This window comes from Drosophila grimshawi, unplaced genomic scaffold, assembly GCF_018153295.1.
Source record: "Drosophila grimshawi isolate 15287-2541.00 unplaced genomic scaffold, ASM1815329v1 contig_1367, whole genome shotgun sequence".
Lineage (NCBI taxonomy): Eukaryota > Metazoa > Arthropoda > Insecta > Diptera > Drosophilidae > Drosophila > Drosophila grimshawi.
The window spans coordinates 8027218-8044375 of record NW_025062889.1 but is presented as its reverse complement, the minus strand read 5'-3'; the positions used below and the strand labels follow the sequence as shown (position 1 = coordinate 8044375).

General features: G+C 39.9%; 4 protein-coding genes and 1 long non-coding RNA gene across 7 annotated transcripts; 3 read left to right on the top strand and 2 right to left on the bottom strand.

Moving 5' to 3' along the window:
- The first annotated feature begins 177 nt into the window (after window positions 1-177).
- On the top strand, window positions 178-2971 carry LOC6559382. The gene is given in 3 exon segments (XM_001986062.2): window positions 178-813; window positions 1222-1555; window positions 1558-2971. Coding segments are annotated over 3 exon segments (1620 nt in total). The 5' UTR covers window positions 178-538; the 3' UTR covers window positions 2569-2971.
- Window positions 2972-3626: 655 nt separating this feature from the next.
- Window positions 3627-5383, top strand: LOC6559703 (high mobility group protein 20A). Its single transcript, XM_001986060.2, has 2 exons — window positions 3627-4381; window positions 4513-5383. The coding sequence occupies exons 1-2, from the start codon at window positions 3915-3917 to the stop codon at window positions 5285-5287; spliced, it is 1242 nt and encodes a 413-aa protein (XP_001986096.1). The 5' UTR covers window positions 3627-3914; the 3' UTR covers window positions 5288-5383.
- A 40-nt stretch (window positions 5384-5423) lies between these two features.
- On the bottom strand, window positions 5424-5865 carry LOC6559442. The gene is made up of 2 exons (XM_001986059.2): window positions 5775-5865; window positions 5424-5721 (listed from the first exon to the last, which is right to left on the bottom strand). The coding sequence occupies exons 1-2, from the start codon at window positions 5854-5856 to the stop codon at window positions 5447-5449; spliced, it is 357 nt and encodes a 118-aa protein (XP_001986095.1). The 5' UTR covers window positions 5857-5865; the 3' UTR covers window positions 5424-5446.
- Window positions 5866-6137: 272 nt separating this feature from the next.
- Window positions 6138-16181, bottom strand: LOC6559802 (macoilin). 3 transcript variants are annotated; one of them, XM_001986058.3, is made up of 11 exons: window positions 16112-16144; window positions 11988-12496; window positions 10910-11054; window positions 10703-10829; window positions 10516-10642; window positions 9799-10433; window positions 9197-9499; window positions 9020-9130; window positions 8281-8951; window positions 8017-8209; window positions 6138-7941 (listed from the first exon to the last, which is right to left on the bottom strand). In XM_001986058.3, the coding sequence occupies exons 2-11, from the start codon at window positions 12065-12067 to the stop codon at window positions 7346-7348; spliced, it is 2988 nt and encodes a 995-aa protein (XP_001986094.1). In that variant the 5' UTR covers window positions 12068-12496; window positions 16112-16144; the 3' UTR covers window positions 6138-7345. The 3 variants fall into 3 exon arrangements, with proteins under 3 accessions (XP_001986094.1, XP_032590253.1, XP_032590254.1); XM_032734362.2 differs by having other exon boundaries at window positions 9020-9499; window positions 16112-16181; XM_032734363.2 differs by lacking the exon at window positions 16112-16144 and adding an exon at window positions 16022-16039 and having other exon boundaries at window positions 9020-9499.
- LOC122322863 lies at window positions 13580-16713 on the top strand. Its single transcript, XR_006246911.1, has 3 exons — window positions 13580-13756; window positions 16253-16379; window positions 16434-16713. It is a non-coding gene; the product is annotated as an uncharacterized LOC122322863 (long non-coding RNA).
- Window positions 16714-17158: the final 445 nt, after the last annotated feature.

Below are 17158 nucleotides of genomic sequence, written 5' to 3'. Positions count from 1 at the left end.
TAAAGTTAACAGCCTTCCACTTGCTTACAGCTGTCGCTGTTAATAATGTCTACAAAATGTTATGTTAGCTTAGCAGCTGTCATTTAACATTTTTTGATATGTCAAACTCTGCTGACTTTTCACCAGTCAGCAGCAGCCACGTCAGCTTTCCATTGGAACCCATCAAGAAAGAACACGACATCGTTTTGATTCAGACTTTGTTGCACTGTATTACAAGGTGATTGAGGAAATTTCGTGAGACTGCCAGCTAGCTAACCTGGGCAAGCCACAAACAGGGGCAATGAAGAAATCCAAAGCCACAAAGCGACACATGAGAAACGCAGCAGCAGAAGCAGTTAAGGCATCGCACCAAATGGTTTAAGTTAAAGAAAATCAGATAAAAAACAGTGCTCAGTGCAAATTGAAGCAGCAGTCACCCAGAACAAAGAGTTTCAATAAAAACTAAATTTTAGTTTTTGTTGCAACTCTTCTCACTGCTATTCAATTACCAATTGCAACAGTAACAAAAACAACAATAACACACATATAAATAAATAATATGGCACCCTCGAACGGAGTGCTTGTAACCAAGATTGTGCCCATTGGCCCCACTTTGAATTTGAATTTGAGCACATTGCCCAAACTGAGACCAGCGCCCCAGATTTCCGCCACAGCTGTGCTGCTCAAGCGCGGAGCATCGTCGCCGACCAGTTCGGGCTACGCATCCTCTACCAATAGCAACGCGGACGAAGATTCAGTCACAATGGCAACGCCCACAAAGGCCAAGAAGCGTCGCCTCGATCATCTGTCCTGGGAGGAGAAGGTGCAGAGAAAGTAAGTTACACACACAGTCGCAGTGCACAGTGCACACTCGCTTAACGAGAACTGACACAGCTTGAGAATTTTCTAGAAATATAAGTATTTTTTCTTATCTTATTAGTGACGGTCATTTATTATTATTTTGGTTAATGTTCTTAATGATTTATTTATATTGATTATACTTCAATTGAGAATATTTTAGAAATATATGTATATTTTTATTATCTGATAATTATGGTTATTTATTATTATTATTTTGGTTGATGTTTTAATACCTTAATAATTTCTATATTTTATATGGATTTTACTTTAATCATTAAATCATCTGTGAATCTTAAGCAATTCTATTTAACGAACGCTTATCATACTATGAAGTCTTCAAAACATCTACTTACATATTGTTTCCCTCCATCTTTCCAACAGAAAGCTAAAGAATCGCGTTGCCGCCCAGACGAGCCGGGATCGGAAAAAGGCGCGCATGGAGGAAATGGAATATGAGATCAAGGAACTCACTGACAAAACGGAATTATTGCAAAACAAATGCGAGAGCTTGCAGAACATCAATGAATCCCTGCTGGCCAAAAATCAGAAACTAGACACAGAAATGGAGCAACTGCGCCAGGAACTCGTCGAAATGAAAGAGCTTGCCAAGAAAAACAGTCTCAGCAACAACAACAGTAGCAACCGCTCTGGCGTCAATGCAGACGCTGAGGGCTGTGCGTCCACATACACTGGATCTGCAGCATCCAATGCTGACCCTCTGCCGCAGGGTATATTAGTGGACACACAGTCGTCAGCGCGTGCATTGGCGCTGAAGCGATTGCTGCAACAGCAGCTGAAGCAGACAACAACGACAGCATCGCTCTGGAGAATTGTGGCACTCTGCCTTCTATACAAGACATGCTGCTCGTCGACGATGAAGAGTTCGATGCGCGACGACTCGAAGAGCTGGCCGAAAGCCTACTCGCAGATATCACAGCAGACCTGGAGACAGGCCATGGCCCATGCCTCCAAACTGCTGCCCAAGATGCAGGCCACTCAGAGCGATTGTCTGGATCAGTGGTGGGGTCCCCAGCAGAGTGCTTGGAATCCAACGGGCATAGAACTGATGGCCTAACCACAGATGATGTGAATACCATCCAACTGAAGCACAGGCCACAAATGCAGGTGTCATCTATAAATGGAAACTCACAAAATAAAGCTAAATCAACAACAGCAACGACGACGACAACGACAAAGATGTTAAAATCAAATCAAATTTCAGCAGCTGCATTTTTGCAGAGTCCTACACCTGACACAGTTTATGGCACCTACGATGCCAAGACGAATTCCATTACGATAGTCATGGATGGGGATGCGGTGCCCGTTAACGAGGCCGTTGAGATCATCTATGGCGAGGGTGTCACTGCTGGCGATGAGGAGAACACAACGGATGCCATCATGAAGTGTCCGCTGCCAGCGACGTCACCCTCCCAGGTTTATCTCAACGTCATCAATGCGACAGATGATTCGGATGATGAGTCATCAGCGAGTCATTTAAATTTCGAGCCCTTCGAGAGATTCTTGTGTCCGCGCGTCAAGGCCATCTCACCGCTGGCCAAATCTCCAGCGAGATCTTTGCACTCGGTGGCATCGGATCATGGCTATGAGTCGGTCATTGGCTCACCCGGATCACATTTGGATAACGTGGAGGCCGCTCTATCCATGGATGATGAGATTGACTTTCCGTGGGAGAGTAATTTCGATGAGCTATTCCCCAGTTTAATGTGAATTCGTTTCAATCTTAATTTTTCAAATTGAAAAACCTGATGGATCATCTCCCTATATATTGTTATCTAAATAGCTTGTTAGTTTTATGATTAATTCAAGCCGGCCGGCGCTCGTTTTAAGTATTTTAAGGCAGTTACAGCTGTTGAAATTTGAATTGAAGAGAAACTAATTCATTTCTCATTACATTGTATAGAATTTGTCATCGAAGGCTTTATATTATATGATATGATATTGGACTTATCGCTAAGCTTTATTTGTAAGTTTCTATTTATGTTTAACACCCGTAATTCACATAGGCTAAAATGTATGTAATTGTAATTACTTCAAATTGTGCTCAAATCATAAATCCAAAAAAATAATGCAGACCACTAAATATTCAAAATATATCAAGACCACAAACGGAAACAAACAGAAATTTGTACTTCATTTAATTGTTTGTGCATTTTTGCAGGCATTGATAGCTGATTTCCTGCAAGGAAGATTTTCTTTAGACGTGTTTACTTATTCTATGATCTTTTAAAATGTCCAGTAAGAAAGCGGAAGTGCTTACGTATTATGAGGTTAATAAGTAACCTGAAATAATTCCAATCAGGAAATAGCAACTAGAATAGATACAATTTGGTTAGCCTAGTTTTGTTTTTTTTTTTTTGTTTAATTAATTAAACAGAAGGGTGTCTCTTACGAAGCCAGTGGAAAGTTTTTGTTGTGGCTTACATTTTTAACTGCGCAGTTATGAAATCGAACAGTTGGTCGATAAACAGAATCGCGCCACTTTCCAGTGACGTCACTTAACAAACGTACATACGCATATATACGTAACGTGTTGGCAACAGAGTTGTCATCTTGTGGCAATGCTGAGAAATTAATAACTGCAACATTGCTCCAATTTAATTGGTTCTTTTTCCATGGGAATACCCCGGAAACACCAGAATTCTTTAGCTGCTTAGCATATTTTTTATTTATTATTTTCCCAAATATGTTATTCACTATTAGTTGTACGATAAGTCGTACTAGTAAATTATTCTGTGTTATGATGCAGCCCTGTTGCAATCAGCTGTATTATAACAGAAAACGCTTAAGTGTTTTACAGTGGGTATTTTCGTTTACTGAGTGTAAAGAGGAAAAACCATAGAAAAATTAAGATATTTTCATTGCATTTGCTTGTATAAATAAATTTTAACTGATAAATACAAAAATTACAATAATCTAAGCAAAAGAATTGCTTGATGCCGGCAGATTATCAAAGTCGCAATAGCCAAATAATCGATAAAAAGTAAACAAATTACATGAATTGAAAACGGACGAAAAATAAATAAAAAACTAAACACCTAAAACATAATTACAAAATGGATAACAAACAAGAAAGCACAAATGCAACAATCCATGAGACGATTGCGAATGAGAATGTGGAGAATGCTGCTGAGGAGTCGGCGGCACCTTTGCTGCCCAAACCAACCAATGCCGAGGAAGTGAATGATGTAAATAATGCTATCCCACTCGCCAGCAAAACAACAACAACAACAGCAACCACTAAAAAGAAAAACAAGGCAAAAGGCCGCAATTCGGTGGTTGTCACCGATTTGGACGCCGAGTTGAAGAAACTAACGCACCGCAGAATAAATGTTGCCGGTGCCCCAAAAATGCCACTAAATGCATATGTCCGCTTCATGAACGATCGTCGGGAGGAGCTGCGACGCGAATATCCAAATCGCTCGGCGCTGGAGCACACGAAAATGATTGGCGAGGAGTGGCACCTGTTGACCGAGGAGCGCAAGGGTGCCTACATGGAGGCGGCTGCCAAGGATAAAGCTCTGTAGGTTCCTCTATATAAATATATAATCTTGATCACTGTGATGAGCTACGTCTCCTAGTTGGCTGTTACTCCCCACTCTGTCGCTCTCCTGATATCTCACACATAAAATAATATTTTGTCAACACTTTTAGGTATCAGGAACAAATGCACAAATTCCTCAAGGAGCATCCGGAAATTGTGGCCAATGAGTTGGCCAAGGCGAAGAAGGTATTCGACAACAAAAATGCCAGCACGCCCAAGGAGAAGGCCACCAACACAACCAATAACAACAACAGCATTACCAGCAGTAATCATGAAGTCGTCAACTCTGCATCGAAAAAATCCAATGTGAAAGCCAACGTGAACAAACAGCAACAACAACAAAGCACATCGACACCTGATCCGGATGATATACCACTGGCCCAAGTGAAACGCACTCCGACACCGCCATCTGTTAACTCCTATAGTTTGCAGCCACGTCCATTTGCCGCCGGAGAGATACCCATCTACACGCACGAGTTCATCGAGCATAATCGAAGCACGGAGAATGAGTTGCGCACGCTGCGCAAGACCAAAACGGATTTGGAGCAGCAGAACGCTGTGTTGGAGCAGCATGTGGACAACACAAAGACCGGCAACGCCAAATTGATGGGTGAAGTCTCTGAGCTCAAGGAGGAGAACGCTCGCCTAACCGCATACATTAAGAATCTGCGGCAGAAGATTGTCAGCGCCTTGGGTGGAATTGCGTTGCCACCGGTCCATTCGAGCGGACTCAGCGTGGACAATGTGGACAAGTACATACAGCACTTGGCTGGCATGATCAGTTCCTCGACTACCGGCGAGCAGCAGCAGAACAATGCCATGCTGCTCAAGGTGGGCGATCTGCTGTGCAAAATGGACACCACATCCTTGCAGAAGCCATCTTAAGGATCATTAGTTTAGTTATAAGTACATTCTCTGTACACATTTCCATGTGTTCCGTGTATATTTATTTGTCGATTAAATTTTATGAATCAAACCCAATCACAAAAAACAAAAACACCTCAATGATTTAACGAATAATGGTGAACTCGAGCAAAAAGAAAGTTAATTACGTTGGCACACTTCGTCCACGTCCAGATCGAAGCTATCATTGCTCCGTACTGAAATGCTGCCGATACTGCGATAGGAACCAATGCGCGGAGTACGAACCTGGCGGCGCATTCCAAATTTTTCTGATGCGTCAGCCAGCATGCTGGGACGCGGCCACATCTTGTTGACCAAGTAATACAATCCTACCAGCATTGGGATCACCATCAGCGGATGGCAAGCAATGCGCAGTGCATACAAAAAGCTAGACATCATCAGCTTGATCAGTGCCTCTGCATGGGAGTGGTATATTTAAATTGGAAATGGTCGACGACGAGAAGCTTACCTTCGATCATCCATATGGTGACCACAGTGCTAATGATCGCAGTGGAAACTGTCTGCAGCAGATAGTAAATCATTGTGAACATTGTGTAAATTTTCTTATACTGTTTCGCGATAATGTTTAAACGTATTTCAATACAATTCAGGCAGTTTCCAAAGTTACAATTGTAGCTGATTCAACTAATTGAAAATATTGACATTTGTCGCATATGTTGCTACTTTAAAAAGATTAAAAACAAATTGCGATTAACTTCTTTTGATCTAGAGAACAATAAAAAACAAAATACTGATTAAATATATATATATAAAATATGGTCCAAAATGAAAATCAGCTTAAATTATAAATGATTTGTAAAACAATTAGTTACTCGCTTCACGCAGTGAAATGGTTTTATTTTTATTAAACAAAATAGTCATCGTATTTTCTTTTCTTCGCAAAATAAATTCAAGTATTTTCGACTTGGTTTTCTTTTTTTAGGAACAGCAAAAAATAAATTAAAAACTTAAAACGAAACGCATTGGTTATTTCAAAATAGGTAATTCTACATAATAGGCGTACAATTAAAGTTTATAACAAAAATAATTTAATGAGATAATAAATCAAGGGCGCAGACTTCAAAAATTCCATTGAAAGAAGGGCAGAAAATTTGGCAAATAAAAAACGTATTTTTCACGCCAAATTCAAAGGCCATCACTAAAGTTGGTCAACTCTCACAGCGTTTTGTTAATAATAATAAGTAGTAAACAGATTTTTCATTTCTTTTCATCTTCATCTTCATCATCATCATATTCCTTTCGCATTTAAATTAAAGAATACAAATTTCCAATTTAGTTTTTGCATTTTTCTCTTTCTTATTATTTTTAAAATTTTTCAAATCATTCAAAAACTCGCGCAAGGAATCTCCCAATCGTATTAATTGTTAATGTATGTGTGTGGTTGTGTTTCCATGAGCGGATGTGTGGAGTCGATTGACAGATGGATACCAACAGTTGTTTTCTTTTTCTAGCAAAGGTTTTCCATTGAAGGATGTTATGAAACGAGGAAAAAAACACCCTGAATACAAATATATTTCTGATTAGGTGGAATGACGTTTAAGGCCAGAAAAGATGGGAGTCATAAATACAAAAAATAAAAAATATAAAAAAAACTCCAATTAATGGTATGTATAGAATAATGTGAGCATGTAAATGAGTGTCAGGAAATTGGAAAAGCAATCAACAAACTGTTGTAAACTTGGTATCTTGGATGTTTTGCAATGGGCGAGATTGTGTACTAGGTGATACTGGGTTGTGTGTGTGTGTTTGTGTTTGGAAAGGAAACTGCTTATGCTTAGTACGGACATTCATATTATATCATATGCAAACAGCTCCAATTGTCATCGGTTGACTACTATAGTCTAAATCAATCGGTCACTGCTTGGCATTTCATTTGCTGTTGCTTTTCATAAAGTATTCTTTATGATAATCTCAAACTTGTCGTCTCATTAGCTGATGCGAGGATGAAGCGGACGTTGACGATGCTGTCGACGACTGCTTTTGATGCTGCTGCTGCTGCTGTTGTTGTTGCTGTTGGCGTCAGGCATCCGCTCCATTGGGATTCATGCCAACCGGCGCCACCACCATCATGTTGCCCTTTTGGGGCGTATAGACGCTAGCATTTGGATCCAGTGTAGACAGCCCGTTGCCGCCATTGCCTCCACCATTTACAGCATTATTTGCAGCCACATGCAGTGCAGCAGCAACACTCACCGGCACCATCTGCTGCTGCTGAGAGTTGTTCACCTGTTGCTGATGTTGCTGGTGTTGCTGGTGTTGATGCTGCTGTTGCTGCTGATGTTGCTGCTGCTGTTGATGTTGCTGATGCTGTTGATGTTGCTGTTGTTGATGCTGTTGATGTTGCTGATGCTGTTGATGTTGCTGTTGTTGATGTTGCTGTTGTTGTTGATGTTGCTGATGCTGTTGATACTCTTGTGCAACACTCAGGCTGAGCATGGGCGAGGAGGGGCCAGGTCCGCCCGATTGTAGCGGAGGTGTATCGTTCATGCGCAGCATGCTACCGCCTGGACCATGTGGTCCTGTATTTAGGCACATTGAGTCTGGCATAACTGCCAGCAACTGTGCTATCTTGGCCTTGAGATCAATGACCTCATCATCCTGGGACCGGCGATGACCTGCAAGTGTACAGAAATTGTGTGTGAATATTTGGAATAATCGATGTTTTTTTTTTGTTTTCTTGATGCACATACTGTCAGATATTTCTAGCTGGCGCTTGGCCGCGCCCAGAGCCGAAAATAAGTCCAGCTTAACTCTCGTCTCTGAGGATAGATGTTTCTCTAGTGTTGCGTTCTTCTCCTGCATGGTAGCCAGTGCTACCAGTAACATATCGGCATCCGCTTGCGATGACTCGCGATTGCGCACCTTAGCATCCAACATACGATACTGTCAAATGTATACATAATGGAATTAAATATAAATATAATACAATTAAAAATATGCTTGACTTTGCCCACCTCCTGCTCGAACTTGCGACCATGATCGACGGCCATCTGCTTGGCCTCCTCGGTCTGTTTGAGTTCGGTGCGCACACGCTTCAGCTCATCATCCATTTGCTGACGGCGCTGCTTGCATTGGGTGCTGCACTCGGGACGTGCGGCCTTCTCCTCGGCCGCCTTGCGTGCCTTCTTCTCGTTAGCCAGCTGGGCGTCCAGGGATTGCTTGAGGCGCCGTTCCTCGTTCAAACGCCGCTCCATGGTCTGCAGGCCGACCATGTCGGCATGGTGTGCATTTTGCAGCTCCTGTAGGCGTTTCTCGAGATCTTCGCACTCCTTTTGTTTGGCCTGCAAACTAGATTTGCTGGTCAGATTCGCGTCAAGTTTTTGGCGCAGCTCGTTCTCAATTTGCTTCATGTGACTGATCTCGGCGCGATATTTCTTAACGTCTGCCTCCAGCTTGAGGCACGTCTCACATATCTTCGATACGACTTTGCTGGCAATGTGCGAAATGGCGGCAGCGGTTGCATTACTCGATGTTGAGCTCGCCGATGACGAAACGGAACAGGCATCGTTGTTGTTGTTGTTGTTATTGCTGGAAGCAGCTGTTGCTGCATTCTCCTTATGCTTATCCTGTTGCTGGCTATGATTGTCTTTTGCTGTATTGTCCTTCTTACCGCGATTGCGACGACCTATACAAAAAAATTGAGATTTACTTTTTGAACATTTGTTAGAATCTGGACAGATTGAGCACACATACCCTTTGGCGCCTTTTCTGCCTGAGACACTTGCTCCACGACCGCTGGTTCTTCTGTTGTCTCGTGCTGCAGGACGTTGCCGTTGCTGACAGCATTGTGCGTCTTTTTGTTGTCTGCAAGCAAGGAGGGGCCGATATCAATTTGCTTTGAATAAAGCGATTTCTTTTTGTTCAAAGCACCCTGTTTATCCTTAGCCCCCTGTTGCTGCTGTTGTTGTTGTTGTTGATAGTTGCTATTGCCACTATCCCAGTCTGACTTCTCCTTACTGTTATTACTTGTTGTGGTTGCATTGCTATCCACTTGCTGATAATTGTTGCTGCTACTTGTATTGTTATTACTGTTGCTATTTTTTCCGCCATGACGTCCGCCGCCGTTGTTGTGCTCATTGTTGTCGGCCGTATCGCCTTTGTTGCGATGCTTGTCCTTGTCCATGCTGCGTCGATGATTCCTCGAGCCACCGCCAACATGACCATTTGAGGTTGCTGCAACAAATAAATGTACATCTTATTATATAATAATACACATATAGAAGAATATATATAAATGCTTTTTAGAAAGTTAATCAATTCAAAATAAAAAGTATGTTTTAATTAAATACAGTTTTTCGCAAATTCTAAACTCTGATTAATTCCAATTATTGATTTGGTTGCTTCATGAGCTTATCATCGTTTTGCTAGTTTCTGATAACACCCAACAAACACACACAATATTATTTTCAAACACAAGGTTAATCCATTGAGTTTGCAGTGTTTTGTGTACATAATGCTTGTAAATGCCGCACCTGTTGTTGCTGCTACTGCAATTGTTGCAGCATTTGGTTGCCGGACAGACGAAGAGTTTGATGAGCTGGTGGACGATGATGCAGATGCGGAGGATGATGAAGAAGCTGCGGCAGCTGCTGCTGCTGCTCCTCCTGATGTCGCTGTGGCAGTCGTTGTGCTGCTGTCGCTGTTGCTGTTGTTATCCTTGCTGTGATGACTATTGTTGCTGTTGTTGTTGTTATTATTATTGTTGTTGTTATTGTGATGGTGATGATGATGATGATTATTATTATTGCTGCTGCTGCTGGCGCCGCCACCGCCGTGATGATCGTGATGATTTTGTGCTTGCGACGCCGGTGCCAAAATACCATTCGCCTGGGATGTTGATGCTGCAGCGGACAGTGATGACGGCGCACCCCCCGTGCCATTGGGCACAACGGCCGTGCTGCTGCTGGACGCCGACGTCACCACAGTCGAAGCCGCTGTCTGTGGTGTTGCCGCCTCGTCGTTGGCCTCCTCAGTGGGCAGTGCCTGCTGCAGTAGCTGCATGTAGAACTCATTCTCCTTGGCCACCTCGCGCTGCTTCCGCTGACGCATACGATAGCCTACATAGCTTTTGAAGCCAAACCCAAGAGTTACCACCGGATAGCCAATGCTGCACAGACAGAACAGAGAGGAGAACAGAGGCGAAGCGGTCAGCTAAAGTTGTACTGGTTGTTATCGTGATTTTTACTCACCAGTGCGCGGCAAACGGTCGGCAGAGATCCAAATGTGGCATATGACGACTGTCTTTCCATCGAATGCCCACCTCCAGGTAGACAAACAACATCCAGAGTATTATAGTCGGCAAACAGATGCCCTTATCTGCAATCAATTACGTCAATTGTATTATTGTTATTATTACTATAAATTATATAAACGCACCTGTATGCCAGACATATTGTACCCAGACGTATGTGCTGGCCGCAAAGAGCAGCCAATGTACGGGTATGAAGAACAAACACACCAGATCCGATGTTATTGCAATGCACACAAATAGCACGGAAAAGGCCTGTTGCACAAAGTGGGTAAAATGTATAATTAATAAAATGTATATATAACAATTATGATATATGAGCAATATATATTTACCAAACCCTTGTACTTGAACGAGTCGTGCACGGAGCGAAGGAGCAGCCAGAATGGCCACAGGAATTCAAATCGGAACATAAACATAAAGTCGGCTACCATCACAATTGCCCAAAGTATCAGAAATTTCATGTATAAAACAGTTGTGCTGCAAGATCAAGATTAATTTAAATATTTGTTGTTTTTGTTTTTAAATATTATAATAAATGCGCTTCAGCGACTCAAAGAAACTCTGAATTTTACAAAGAAAACTGAGATTTTTTTCTTATTACTTGATTTAATTAAAACGAATCTTAACGCTCAATTATGGCTCTCAACGGCAAAAACTGAATAAATTATCTAACTCGATTGGCACGCCGCGACAAGCAGCCCAAAATGAACCACAAAGCAAAAGCACCAAGCGAAGAGCGTCTAAATAGACAGACACACACAGAAACACACACAAGTATGTATGTGTATGTGTGTGTGTGTACATATGTGAGCATGAATGCATATAAGAGAACAACTACAATGCAAAATCAAAAGGTAAACAAACAAATAAATGCGTAATAAAACTAGAAAGAGTGTGAGAAGAAATCGGATTCTGTACCATGAGAATACCCTGCTGCTTCATACAAGATAAATAATATAATGAATTTAAAAATTTGCTGAATTTAAAACCTAATTTGTGATTGTACGACTTGTACATATATCGTATATCTTATGTAAAGTCATGCTGAGCACAGAACTCAAGAGATGCTTTATAATTAATATTTATTTATTGCAGGGTATTTGATAGTGGTTACATTAAAAACAATGTGTCATTTCATAACAAGCTCGTTCTTATATTTGATTTTTGATTCTTCCAAATTTTGACGTAACGCAGCAGAGCTTAATACAAGTTTTTTGACGAATGAAGCAAATCTAGAATTATGGATTACGCGATCACTGCGGTATGTGAGTAGTCCCCAAATAAGTGTGCCAACAGAGCGCGATATGCTGGATAGGTGTACTATGCCTACATACATATATTTCCTCATATACGAGTATATGCATACGAGTATTTATACTTATGACTCTTCAGTGACATTTTAACACTTACCTGCCATACATGCCCTCTGTGATTTTGTTGCGCTTCATTGGGCGACGTAATTTGCCACAATCAGCGTTGCGTCGCTTCATTTTTGCAGCACGTTTTATTTTATTTTTTGCTTATCGGTTTGGAGAACTTTGTGTTAAATTGTATGCACAATATATATGTATAAATATCTATATATTTTCGTTGCCTGTTAATTTGGATCAATTAATTGTTCATACGCTCAGTTTTTACACTTAATTTATCAGTTTGCTGGAGGAGATCTGCTGCCAATTATTTAATTATGCTGTGGCTCGTCGTGGATACTTTCTTGCTGTAGTTTGTGCTTTAATTGTATTTGTATTTGTTTCAGTTGCTTTTGTTTCTGCTTCTGCTTTTGTTTCAGTTGCTGCTGCTGTTGACGTTGACGCTGTCGACATCGATATGGCTGCGGTGGCTGCTGCCGTTGCGGCATTTCCTCACATCACACGCATACGCAAAATTTACCTCCTGCTGAGCCGGCTTCTAGTTTTTAACTGCAAATATATACACACACACACGAATGCACGCATCCACACATAAGCATTTTAGATACATACGTCAGAAAGAAGAGCGGGAAATATAAACTTTACTTTTGTGCATGTGTGAGCGTGATTACACACACATATATATATGTATATATATATATATATATATATATGTATATATATATATATATATATATATGTATATATATATATATATATATATATGTATATATATATATATATATATATATGTATATATATAGATATAGATATATATGCACATGTGTATGCTTTATAAGATTTAATTCCTTTATAGCATTAAGCATTGCATTTTAGGGGACGAAGGAGGGCATGCGATCGTTCATTTATTTATTCGAGAAAAATAAAACTATTTTTAAGCAAAACTATTTTCTTGACAACACTTTCGTTTTGTTGTGCGTTGACCGCTGCTGCTTGTGGTGGGCGTTGCTGCAATTGGTGTTGAAATGCGGTCAAGCCATTTAGTATACAAAAATAATCACTTTTAGCGATAGCCGAATTACAGCATTTAGCATTTAATTCATCTGCCACTAAAGGCAAATAAAACAATTTAATACAAAATCGAATCGTCCTAAAGAGAGAGAGAGAGCGAGATCAGCTGTCGCACTTTTTACAAAGAGAATTGAGATGGTTTGCAAGATTAATTGGGATTGTGATAAATAGCGCGGAATCGTTTATCGATTTTAATTTCTTTCTGTGCACACTCCGTTAATTATAAAACACAGCTCGCTCATATTTTAACAGCACAACAGTTGACATTCAACTTGAAAGAGCAGCAAGACCAAAAATAAGCAAGTAATAATGGAAATGTACATTAAAGAGAAATACGAAAAATCGTTCTCCGCTGCTGCTTGTACAAATATTATAACCAATACAGACGTCTTCTTTAAATGTGTTCGCACAACAGGCTGCCAAGTCAAATAATAACAGCAGATTCACACATTTCCCGATAGGATAACAGCGGAAAATAATCGTGTATGGGCCCCCATCAGACGCGACGTGCTATGTCCCTTTAATGTTTTTTTTTTTTAAGTGTTGCACGTTTTCATTGCAGTGGTTCACACTGCTGCTAACCTGTCAATAAATGATGAAATTGAATTTGAATGCGACCTGTAGTTGAAACGGGATGATGCTATGTACATTTATGCACATGCGTAAGCAGAGCATTCGAAAGAACGGGAAAGAAGCGGCAACTGCACGCGCCTCAACATGTGGATGCTGCTCTGCCCGGTAAGTTGAATGATTGTGACTCTCACACACACAGACGTATGGCATCCAATCCGTTTACAGACTGCGACTGCGCTGTAAACACACACTCACACACACAGACACAACATATTCAGTTTGGTCGGAAGCGGAACTATGTATGCAAATTTAAAGGAAGCAGCATCAGTGTGTGGCCAAGAGAAACCATTCTTGCGCATGTGTATGTATGTGTACATAAGTATGTGTGTGTGTGTGTGTACATACAAGGAAAAACCTTTATAAATAGCATCCAAAAGTGGAGCGCATCATGCGAGAGCATGAAATTGACACAACGAACAACTAGCAGCGAGCTAACGGAAGCTGAGCTTACCGATGACGTCTGGTCTGGCTTCACACGCACATACATATAAATACGTCTGTATGTATTGGTGCATATGCATACATCCGATGTACACAAGTGCGAGCATAGTTGATAGATAAATCTATTGACAGCCATCTGCACTTTAAATGACTGATTCTGTGTAAGCCAATGCTGATTTTTTTAGCCTCTAGTTAAAATACGATAATTTCTTTAATAAATACACATATGCATGTATAATAAACATATAACAAATACATTTACATTCAGACACACATCCATTTACAAATACTCGGATTCAACATGCCTGTGCATGCTAACATTTTGCCCAAAAGCGCTTGCAGCAACCCCATCGTTTTGGGAGGAAATGGGTTGGAAAAATAGAATTCATATATAAAATGGTCATTAGCTGTATACCATAATGAATGTACAAAAATAAGTACTTTCATATATAGTTTTTATTACTTATTGAACGAAAATTGATTTACCAATTGTGTACGTACGTACACACAAACATATACATTTATAAAAAAAAATCTAGCTGCGAGAAAAATGCAGTGACACTTGCTGTTATTACGCTGTAAAGTCCTGTATTCTGCGGAGATTTAACATTCTGTGTGCACTTTCTAACAGCATACACAATACACATATCAAAGCAAAGATAGACACACTCAGACACACAACATACATGAAATGCAACGATCGTTTTGTCCCGTATTTAATGTACAGCTGATTTCGGCGATTTTAGAACAACATAAACAACAGGCTAAATGCACATGTTATGTACATACATTTAAGCACGTAAATTTATTTACTGTTTGTTTGCCAGTTTCAAGTGACGTGATTATTTCATTTTTTTTTCCTTTATATGTTTAGACGTTTATTGCACTCACACACTCACATATATTTAAATGAATTTGCAGTCAAATTAGTTAATTGGCGCCGGCATCGATTTGATAATAATCAAGTCTAAGCCAACAGCATATTCGCGCCGATTGAAATTTATATAGCAATGGCATACGCAAAGTACTTGCTTGTAGTTTGCACAAAACCAAGTGTGCCAGCACTGAGCGAAGCGAAAGTGAAAAGTTGTTCAACAAATACACAGCGAGCGACGTTTACAGTTGCTCGAACTGACTCTGGTAGGTTGCTGTTGCTGCTGCTGCGTAAAGCTATGGAAGGGGTGCATGGCTGTTGAACAGCATCCACACATCTGCAGACCAACAGAAAGCAACAAGAGAGAGAGAGAGAGAGAGAGCGAACTGTGCGCTAACAGGAAAAGAAACAAGGATGCTCCTGGATATTACAGCCAGCTGCCGACGTCGTTGTCGTCGTCGTCAGCGGTTACGTTTGCTTTTTCGCTTTACATTCATACAAGCACACACACACACACACCAAAGCGCACACTTTTGCATGTATTTGGTTTGTTGGCGGCGGCGATGTCCCTGTGTATGCACATACATATATTAATGTAAATTTTTTACACTCAACATACGCGCGCGCTCTTTGGTATGATGTATGCATAGTGTCTATATTCAAAAATACACAAATACATAGGCATATACATATATGCATAGACATGTTTTATTTTATCATAGCATGAAATTTCACAAGATTTGTGTACTCGCTCTCTCTCCCTTTCCCGTTCACTAATGCAGCAGTCCAGAATTGTTGACAATTTGATCAGTGCGGCTAACGCGTTTCACAAACAATTCCAACTCTCTTTTTGTATATGTTATAAAAAATTTTGCACATTTCTTACAACAGCTATAGACACACACACATACACATCTACATACATTTATGCACATCGGTATGTATGTATGCGTGTGCTCTGGTGTATGTGTAAATTCTTTGGCACAGAGAAACCAAAATTTTCTTTTGCCCGTCGTTTCGCGTTCTTTGAGGTTTATTTATTCAGTTTTGGTTACTTTGTCATATGGCAGTTGTGCTATTTGTTGTGCAGCAATTTTTAAAACATTTATTAATATTATTGATTTGCTTTTTACGTTTTATTTTACCGAATCGAAAATTCACGCTCTAAAATGACGCGCACACACATACATCAAGTGCAAAGACTTTTATATTTATGAAAAATACCAAACAGATATGTTACTTAACAGCGCCAATAACATTAACATTTGGCGAACTGTTTTCAACAGCAAACAATTGTTATCGGAAAAGAATCGGCCGGTTTTTTTATGGACCAACAAGTTTGAAATCTAATATTTTTATGCAATTTGGGGAGAAATTATTGTGCCCGAAAAACTTATAACTTGCTTTAATTCAGTAAGTAACGCAGTGCTGAGTCTTGAATTTGAATAAACTATCGCTCCTCCTTAGCAAAATTCTGCACATCTATCGATAGATTGTAACTTTTCAGGATCTGAAACGATTTGTGCATGAAAAGCTTACGAGAAAGGTCAAAAAGCTGATATGGATAAGATACATGTAAACACATCGCAAGAGCTTGATTCGAATTTTTAGTAAACGAACTTTTATGAATTTGGACGGAAAATCATGCTTTCCTTATTAAAATTCAATAGTAATCAAGAAGCCAAACCATAATCAAAAGAGAAGACCTGCTGAGTTTTCCCAAGGTTCGCCCTCATCATATTGATAAGCAGTGTATTTAAGTCAACTGTCTGTTTTTGTTTATTTTTAATAGTATTGATAATATTTTCATATTTAAATTGTACATTATTATACGTGTACTTATAATCTGCGCATATGAAACAATTTTATGTGTTAAATATCTGCTTAAAATTATATACATAACAAAATTATAAACATTTCAAGCGTGGCTGTTTTCTGTGTCTATCAATTTCGTCCATATTTATTTTATTAATTACTAATTATTTTCTACAATTTTGTTCCTTTGCGCCCTTAACGGTTGTGTGGTGTTGGATTTATTTGAAATTTACTTTTTATCATTTGAAAAGAAAAATAATTAATTTGTTTTTATATATAATTGTTGTTGTTGTTTGTTTTGTTTTGTTTGTTACTCACAATTGGGACCAGAGGGATATCCATCATAAATGTCGTTTGGCGGCTTAATGCCTTAAAAT